The sequence below is a fragment of the Rutidosis leptorrhynchoides genome, chromosome 5 (assembly GCF_046630445.1).
Source record: "Rutidosis leptorrhynchoides isolate AG116_Rl617_1_P2 chromosome 5, CSIRO_AGI_Rlap_v1, whole genome shotgun sequence".
NCBI classification, from domain to species: domain Eukaryota; kingdom Viridiplantae; phylum Streptophyta; class Magnoliopsida; order Asterales; family Asteraceae; genus Rutidosis; species Rutidosis leptorrhynchoides.
The window spans coordinates 34,846,943-34,857,366 of NC_092337.1; the positions used below are offsets into that span (position 1 = coordinate 34,846,943).

Here is a 10,424-nt window from a genome sequence, read left to right on the forward strand (position 1 = left end):
GCACCATCTGAGTTAAAAGAACTTCAGAGTCAGTTAAAAGAATTACTGGACCGTGGATTCATACGACCAAGTACTTCACCGTGGGGAGCTCTGATTTTATTCGTCAAGAAGAAAGATGGATCTTTTAGGATGTGTATAGATTATCGTGAATTAAATAAGTTAACTATCAAGAATCGATATCCACTACCGAGAATTGACGACTTATTTGATCAACTGCAAGGATCATGTGTGTACTCGAAAATCGACTTAAGATCGGGCTATCATCAATTACGTGTCAAAGAAGAAGGTATTCCGAAAACTGCTTTTCGGACACGTTATGGTCATTACGAATTTTTGGTTATGCCGTTTGGGTTGACTAATGCGCCAGCTGTATTCATGGACCTCATGAATCGAGTTTGTAGTCCGTATTTAGATAAGTTTGTTATCGTTTTCATTGACGATATTCTTATCTATTCTAAGAGTGAGCAAGAGCATGAGCAGCATTTAAGGTTGGTATTAGAATTGTTAAGAAAAGAACAGTTATACGCCAAAATTTTCTAAGTGTGCATTTTGGTTGAAAGAAGTGCAATTTCTTGGCCACGTTGTTAGTAGCAAAGGAATTCAGGTTGATCCAGCTAAAATTGAGGCCATTGAAAAATGGGAGACTCCTAAGACACCAACGCAGATACGCCAATTTTTGGGTTTAGCTGGTTATTATAGAAGGTTTATTCAAGATTTTTCCCAAATAGCTAAACCATTAACAGCGTTAACGCAAAAAGGGAAGAAGTACGAATGGACTTCTGAGCAGGAGAGTGCATTTCAATTACTGAAGAAGAAGTTGACTACAGCACCTATTTTATCGTTACCTGAACGGAACGATGATTTTGAGATATATTGTGACGCTTCGCGACAAGGTTTTGGTTGCGTACTTATGCAACGAAAGAAAGTTATTGCATATGCATCTCGTCAATTGAAGATTCACGAGCAGAATTACACGACGCATGATCTAGAACTGGGAGCAGTAGTGTTTGCATTGAAGATATGGAGACACTACTTATATGGGGTTAAATGCACTGTGTTTACCGATCATAAAAGCCTTCAACATATCTTCGATCAGAAACATCTGAACATGAGGCAACGTAGGTGGGTCGAGCTGATAAACGACTACGATTGTGAGATTTGCTATCATCCCGGGAAAGCGAATGTAGTGGCCGATGCTCTAAGCAGAAAGGAACGGGAACCAATTCGAGTACGAGCGATGAACATAAAAATTAGCATGAATCTTAACTCACAAATCAAAGACGCTCAACGAGAAGCTCTTACTAAAGAAAACATAGGAAATGAAATAATGAAGAAGTATGAGAAGCAACTCCTTATACGGGAAGACGAAATTCGATATTTTGCAAATCGTATTTGGGTACCGAAGTTGGGTGGATTAAGGAAATTGATATTGAATGAGGCACATAAGACAAGATACCCGATACATCATGGAGTTGGAAAGATGTATCAAGATCTTAAGACGCATTATTGGTGGCCTAATTTAAAGACAGATGTTGCAACATATGTTGGGGAATGTTTAACTTCAGAACACCAGAAGCCGTCAGGGTTACTTCAACAACCATAAATCCCAGAATAGAAATGGGACGGTATTACCATGGATTTCATCACAAAGTTACCTAAGACTGCCTGGGGTTATGACACCATTTGGGTAATAGTTGATCGTCTCACCAAATCTGCACATTTCTTGCCTATAAAGGAAACGGATAGAATGGAGAAACTATTACGATTATACATAAAGGAAATTGTTTCAAGGCATGGAATACCTATTTCCATTATATCCGATCGTGATAGTAGATTTACATCAAAGTTTTGGCAATCACTACAGGAGGCCCTGGGAACTTGTTTGGATATGAGCACCGCATATCATCCACAAACTGACGGGCAGAGTGAAAGAACAATTCAGACTCTTGAAGACATGCTCAGGGCATGTGTGATTGATTTTGGAAACGGATGGGATAAGTATCTACCATTAGCAGAATTCTCGTATAATAACAGTTGTCATGCGAGCATTAAAGCTGCACCATTTGAAGCACTGTATGGAAGGAAGTGTAGATCCCCTATCTGTTGGAATGAAGTAGGAGATCAACAATTAACTGGTCCCGAGATCATACACGAAACGACTGAGAAGATAGTACAAATCAAGGAGAGATTGAAAACAGCCCATAGTCGCCAAAAGAGCTACGCGGATGTCCGAAGGAAACCATTAGAGTTTCAGATCGGTGACATGGTTATGCTAAAGGTGTCACCTTGGAAAGGTGTAATACGTTTTGGAAAAAGGGGTAAACTGAACCCAAGGTATGTAGGCCCGTTCAAGATCATCGAACGCATCGGACCGGTAGCCTATCGACTCGAGTTACCACAACAACTCGCCGGAGTACATAATTCATTTCATGTCTTAAACCTCAAGAAATGTCTTGCAAAGGAAGATCTCACCATTCCTCTTGAATAAATCCAAGTCGATGAGAAATTACAATTCATAGAAGAACCAGTCGAAATCATGGACCGTGAAGTTAAACGGCTCAAGCAGAGCAACATACCAATCGTTAAGGTTCGTTGGAATGCTCGAAGAGGTTCCGATTTTACTTGGGAACGAGAGGATCAGATGAAACAAAAGTACCCACATTTGTTTCCCGAGAACGCAAAATAGGTACAACTTTAAAATTTCGGGACGAAATTTATTTAACGGGTAGGTACTGTAACGACCCGGATTTTTCCGATCGTTTTACACTTATAAGATTAATATTTACATAAATTAAACCTTACCAACATGATAAGCAATCTAAATTGTTGAGACTTATGTTTTTGAAAAGAGTTTTACACAACGTTTGACCGTCCAATTTGACCGATGATATCACGAACTATATAACATACGATAATTATACGTTTGTGTATATATATGTATTTTTATATATTTAACATGATCTAAGAATGTTTTAACATCTCATTGTGTACTAATAACAATGAGTTATAAGTATATTTTGAGACTACTAACTTAAGTTTTCAAAACGATAACTATATGTGACGTTCTTCGACTTAAATACTTAAAACTTATAATGCTTATACATGTATCGTATAGATATGTATTTTATCACTTTTAAAGGATTTATATACATAAAACAATATAAGTATATTTACAAAAGATAGCTATATTTGAATCCTCGTTCCGTTTTCTCAAGATTTTTATACGTATATCTAGGGTATATGTACTCGCATCATACCCAGCTTCTATACGTATTTACTATTGGTATATACACATCACAATCACTTTATTAGCAGCCATGAGTCAGCCAATTTTGGATCTTAGCATGCATGATTAATCAATTTGGCATATTACAAGACTTTTGCACAATATTACAAATTTATACATCTTTTCACCACCATTTATACTCCATTCCATTTTCATTTTTACTACACATTTTCTCTAACCAAAAACACACTCTTAGGAACCTTAAGTGTTCTTTACAATCTCAAATAACCATGAAGATCTAGCTTCAAAAACAAGCCTTAATCATCATAATAAATTCCTTACAAGAAAACTTCAATAATCCTTCCAAAAATACAAGTTTACTTCCAACCTTTCAATCCAACTCCACTACTCTTTTGATTCTAGGATTTTTCTCATCTTTTACAGTAACTTTGTCCAAGTAACTTGAGGTAGTAACCTTGTTCATAACCATATTCGATTCATATTTATATAGCTATCTTTTTTTGTGTTGTAAAATTTTAACAACAAGAACATAGTTTGAATGATTTCAAACTTGTTTGCAAACTAAATAGATCCTTCTAACTTAACTTTTAAAACACTTCAAGACCTATAATATATCATAATGATATGCTAACTTAACAAGATATAACTTGGTTTTACAAAGAACATCTTAAAAACTGAATCTACGTCGTCGGAGTGCAACCGGGGGCTGTTTTGGGTTGGATAATTAAAAACCACCTTAAGCTTTGAATTGGAAGTTCATGTTCTGGAAAAATGATATTTCTTATGAATATGTTAACACATAAAAATTTCATGGTTTAACTCAAAGTTTAAGTATTTTTAGAAAAATGATCATTAAATGTTGTTTTTATGATGGAAAATGATCACTTTCATAAGTTTCACCAAAGTTTGACCTATAACCTGTGATTTCGAATACAACCTAAGGTATTTTCAGTTCATATTCTTAAAATTTGACTCGATCCAAGGAAGTGGCAAGTTAAACCAACAAAAACGGAGTTGTAATGAAGAAACTAAGACTAAAACAAGATCGGGTATCCGAAGCTAGTTTAGCTACGAAAATATTTGGAGAAAAATTAAATTAATCATATATTTCTAATTAATATGATATTTCATATATATTTACTTATGATTTGATTTTATATATTTCAGGACCACCCGTAAACAACACGAGAAGATTAATCATAAGACCTCATGATTGTACGCAACACGTCATTTGACAACACGGTACTTTATGTACGCAACAAGTCACTTGACAACATGGTACCATGGGTCGAGATTAATTCTGATCAATACGAATACGATGGGGTCTTTATTTATTTTATTTAAGCAACTAATTGTGGACCACTAACATCGGACTGCTAACTACGGACTAAGAAAATATTAAAAGTATTAAAAGTACATATATATATATATATATATATATATATATATATATATATATATATATATATATATATATATATATATATATATATATATATATATATATATATATATATATATATATATATATATAACGATTACTTGAAAAGAAAATATGTTGATATATTATATATATGGTTAGGTTTGTGATATCAATCGGAGACCAAGTCGTGTTTATTACCTTCAAGGCAAAACGTGAGTATATAGTCCCACTTTTAAACTCTAAATATTTCGGGATGAGAATACATGCATTTTATGATTTACGTTATGGACACAAGTGATTAAAAATATATATTCTACGTTGATTTTTACCACTGGCATACTTTCCTGTAACTTGGTAACTACTATTTACATGAGGTATTGTAAACGCGAATCCTGTTGATAGATCTATTGGGCCTGACAACCCCAACCGGACTGGACGACCAGTATTCAACGGTTGCACAGTACTTCGTTTCGGTAACTACACTTGGTACGGTGTAGTAAGATTTCATAATAAAGGGAATATGCGACGTTGATTAAATGTTAAGTATGGTTATCAAGTGCTCAACAACTTAGAATATTTTTATTAAAACGTTTATATATGAAATCTTGTGGTCTATATTTATAACGCTGCCGGCATTAAACCTATATCTCACCAACTTTATGTTGACGTTTTAAGCATGTTTATTCTCAGGTGATAACTAAAAGCTTCCGCTGCAACATGTTGAATTTAAGCAAGATCTTGAGTATGCATATTTGTGTCAAAAATAAAACTGCATATCGGAGGATTTGTAATGTAAAATATGTTGGAGGTCGTATTGTTATTATCACATGTAAAGTTTGTAAGTCTAAGATTATCGCTAAACGGTAATCATTATTAAGTTGTTTAAACCTTGTATTTGTAATAAAAGCTATGGTTTGTATTGTAAAAACGAATGCAGTTTTTGAAAAATGTCGCATATAGAGGTCAATACCTCGCGATGAAATCATATGTTATTGTATTCGTCCTTATGATTAAGGTCGGGTTATGACATCACGTGTGTGTCTCCAATATTTATTTTGAGTTCTAAGTGGGTTTCACAAACCCACATGTATCTATCACTGACGAAATTACATATTGTTGACACGGGAGAAATTGCATCACACAAAATCGAAGATTTGGATTAACGATTTGGATTTGCATCTTGATTTTTCGAAATTCATGGTTACGTGATAACAGATTGTTGAATAAATAAAATCAATTGAGACGGGGTTTCAAGTTTATCAAGTTCAAACCTTTAAGATCTAGTTTTCAGATCCGTGATTCAGATTTGAGTTTTATACCCTTCGATTCAGATCTGGATTTTATACCTTGGCCTTTCAAAAAAAAAAAAAAAACTTGAGGGACTCGGATTGCAATTTTGTCTATAAACGAAGGACTAACGGAGCAAAAAGGTCGAAGAAAAGAGTAAAATGACAATTTTACCCTCACATGCATGACACATGTCAAGGGTTAACGGCTAATTTAGACTGCAAACTGACGGAGGGACTCGGATTGCAAAATTTTGTAATTTTAAGGACTCAAAAATCCAAAAAAAAACTTGAGGGACTCGGATTGCAATTTTGTGTATAATTGAAGGACTAACTGAGCAAAAAAGTCTATCTTTAACAATCAAACTATAAGCTCATCGGCATATATCTACACTTGTTTCACCTGATCAGATGATGTAGCAGCAACCATAAGTTTTGTATACTTTCGATGCCTTCTTTCTCGAGCATATAAAACCCATAGCAACAACGAGAACATAACAGCTGCAGATACCATGGCTAAACCAATATAAACCCACCTGCTGTATTTTATGAGCCCGGGGCAATGATCCGTGTGAATCACGGTGAATGTGTCCCTAACAACAGTGCAATTCAGTAAGCCAACTAGATACGGGCCGTATTTTTTCAACCCTGAGCTCACGTTGGCTGCAGCCGACATCTGGTCATACATCGTTGGGGTTAACCGTCCCACATTCGTGCACATATCTTTTGCAGAAACTTGGCATACATAATCTTTCCATACCTGTAAACAAAGTGTACATTAAAATCATTGAAGTTAAAAGGTGCACTTTGACTTGTAAGACCAAATTAAACCTTACTAGAGTCAAATTTGTTATAAACCAAATTATATTAAATCCGATATGAATTTCTATCTTTATTTAATAATTTTAGCAAGTGCAATTTACAAGATTCTGAAATTAGTTTGGGTCAGAAGTCAATGTTGCATAATGGTGCAGTTTGACTTATGAGGTCAAACACATGACCCTTACGGCTATAGTTTTAGTGCATCAAATCATTGTACAAGGTGGTTATTTTTTTTTACTTACAAAATGGGCAGTTATCAAGTTGTACAATATTTAAAGCGTGTTAACGATAGCCCTTACATCAGAGTATGGGGTTGGATTACTCGCCCTCTCAGGTAGCCCGAACAGGGAAAACCTTCTACCTTTTTTAACGACATCACTTAAGGTCGTCGTTAGAAATATCTTTATATCATATATGACAAAAATTGTAGTTGCTTTGACTCAAGAGTCGAAGTTGAATCAAGAAGGTTTTAGTTTAGAAAAGCTACCTGTGTTGCATTACTGACGTCCAATTCACCAGGTTGACATTTCCTATCAGTTGCATCAGCGTTTAGCGGGTTGCAAAGGGTGGGAACCAACGGTCCAGATTGGTTGTAATACGGGAAACCAGGTATGGGTAGTGGACCATTATTGGCAACATATGTAATGATTTTGTTCACTATTTCTACCAACTGAAAAGTCACATTTTTGCTCTGAGATAAGGTTTGTTGAGCTGTCGCATTGTCTACGCACGGAAGAATTTCATCCAATGCGGTATGAGCCGTAGGGTTTCGAACCCATTCATCCATTGCAACACATGTGTCTCCCATAATGCTGACATCACAATATCATCTATTTCGTTAGTAGACAAAAAGGCGTTTAAATGTAAATTATTTGTGTTTTAGGATATGGACGTACATGTGAAGCGTGAGAAATATGCCACATAAGATAAATGTAGCTGTGATAAGAATCCAACCAAATACGACCAGTCTGCAAATTTGATCAACACGTGAACCGTGATGCCAATAAACAAGCAAAAACATGCTGAAATAGTGAAATACATACACTTGTGATTACCACTTACATGTAAACAAGATCTTGCATCCCGAATATGGAGGTCCCTAAAACCAGTACTCAAGAACATAAGTTGTTTACAAGAAGATTAATTAAAGTTCAAATTTTTGAAGCTAAACTTTAGGTTTAATAAGTATATATCGAGAGCTATAAGAAGCATGTATTCTAAAAAAGATAGCATCTTTAGCAACAAAAGAACTATAAAAAAAGAAAATAGATAAAACCACGAAAATATGAGATTTCGGACTTACAAAAACCAAGGAGAGCTACAAGAAGCATTACAGCAGCGATAATTATGAGCGCAAGCCTCCTACAGACAAAACAATAGCATTAAACAAGCCAAACTTCACATAATTAACTGCTTGAAAAAAAATGTGGTACCATGAAGTATGTACTTACACAGTATTCAGAACATTTTGTATATCTTTTTGATTCTGTTCGGTGTCAAATTCGAGGTCTCTAGCAGCTTTACTTACCATTCTATCAACTCGATCTATGTTATTCTTTATATCTATAGGTAAAGAAACTTGATCTACTCCAATACCCTTTGCCGTAGCTAGAATATCCAACACGTTGTTGAGGTTATAACTAATATTTTTCGATTGCATCACAACGTAGCCCAACGTATCAGTAGTACTACTATGAAACTTTCCTTGACCCGTGTAGAGAACCACGCATCCAACACTAAAATTAAAAGTTACAATTGGGGTTTTATATTAATTAAAGCGGATGTTACACAAAATTTAGGTGACTAATGATTAAATTTAGGTGACTAATGATTAAGAGAATAATTTAACTCTGAATGATTCGGCACTGAATGCTAAACCATTCAATATCATGTCATTAAGAGGTCAGAAACAAGTGTGTTAAATGCTGAATGGTCCATCACTAAGAGCTGGACCATAATCATATGTGAATTTGCAATATAAAAAGATTTTTTGTTTTATGTGTGGTGAATATGTGCTATAGGCCAACCCGACCCGTCCATTTTGCCACCTCTACCCTTAGAATGGAAAAGGTCAAATGGGCCATGAACTCAACATTAATGGAGAAAGAAAATAATCATGTGTGAATTTGCAAAATAAGGGAATTTTTGTTTTAAGTGTGTGGTGAATATGTGCTATAGGCCAACCCGACCCGTCCATTTTGCCACCTCTAATTAAGTCCAACAGTTGCTCACATTGCAGCAATGGTAAAGAGTGTGAGGAAGGTAACTGAGATTGCGTAAGCAGTTCGAGAATAGCCATATGGGTTTCTTCGACAACATCTGTAACTACAACAGATTACGAGCAACGATATGCCGAATCCCACGAACCAAATTGCGGCAATGCTAAACAAGGGAGCAGCTGAATATGATACTGACTGCATTAATTTAATATGTTAAATATAAAATAACAGGATTATACAATATTTGAACAAACGAAAGACCATATGGAATAACAGAGATGACAAAATGGGTCAAAAATTAAAACATATATCTAACAATTGTTCTACTTTATTTGCAACAAACTTAAGAGCCTTTTTATTAGTAAATAGGTGATATTACTATCATGATTGTGCATCAATTGTTGTATTTGTAACATTGAACATAAAAATGCACAAATTGTGATGAATTTATCATAATTTCTTATTGAAACATCACTATAATGATAATTGTTTGGGTTGGTAACTTACCCATTTGGGTTTGTTAAAAAAAAGGGACCAATTTGGGTCCTACCCGTTTGGACCCAATCCCAGCCCGACCCGATTTCCAGGTATACTTACCGCAAAGTAATGATCATCAGTAATGTTCCATCCACCAACATAATACTTAAAATGATTAATAGGGTCTTTCCTTCTGGTTCTTTTTCCAGCCAATATCATTGACGAATTTTCACCATTATTACTTCCTGCTTCAAGGACAATACAATGAAATCCAACCGTTAGCAGCAATAACAACATTGATTTGACTGAAAGCATGTTCTGTTTCATCTATTTTGATGATTATCTTTTGTTGGTATTGGAGTTCCAATCGATTTTAACAAAAATGGGAAGTCTTTTGTGTTTTTTGATTATTAGTGTTTTGATAAATGTAGAAACGTTGAGATGAATGCTTTCATATTTTGTATAGAGTGTTTTTGAATAAATGGGTAGACAATTTTAAAGTTTGAAACTTTTGTCTTGTTTGACTATTACTCTTTATAAAATCATTTGACAACAAGAATACACAATTTTGGTATAAAATATAATATATTTTAAAATTGACAACTATAAAATTCCAAACCATGGCACCTTTTGCTATATGACTTGAAGAATTTTGCAAGATTGGTTGTAAAAAATGCTTAGGCATTATACGTTATTGACAAACAATTGGATAAACCTATGATATTCTATAGACAACAGTTGGGTTCTTTTGGCATCATGCATGTATGCATATGTATATTCAATTATCTGATATGAGGAACTATAGTGAAGATAACTGATAGTGTCTAAAACAAAAGTGCTATATTTATTATGCTAATTTACTTGTATGGATAGAAAATAATCACATTAGGGTACCTAATTAATATGATTATAAGAATATGGAAATATAAATAAGATGATATGATTATGAA

General features: G+C 34.5%; 1 protein-coding gene across 1 annotated transcript; it reads right to left on the minus strand.

The window, feature by feature from the left end:
• Positions 1–6,344: 6,344 nt before the first annotated feature.
• LOC139848519 (uncharacterized) lies at positions 6,345–9,801 on the minus strand. Its single transcript, XM_071838248.1, has 8 exons — positions 9,595–9,801; positions 9,011–9,192; positions 8,230–8,514; positions 8,082–8,140; positions 7,841–7,877; positions 7,675–7,746; positions 7,266–7,590; positions 6,345–6,716 (listed from the first exon to the last, which is right to left on the minus strand). The coding sequence occupies exons 1-8, from the start codon at positions 9,799–9,801 to the stop codon at positions 6,345–6,347; spliced, it is 1,539 nt and encodes a 512-aa protein (XP_071694349.1).
• Between the last annotated feature and the right edge of the window lie 623 nt (positions 9,802–10,424).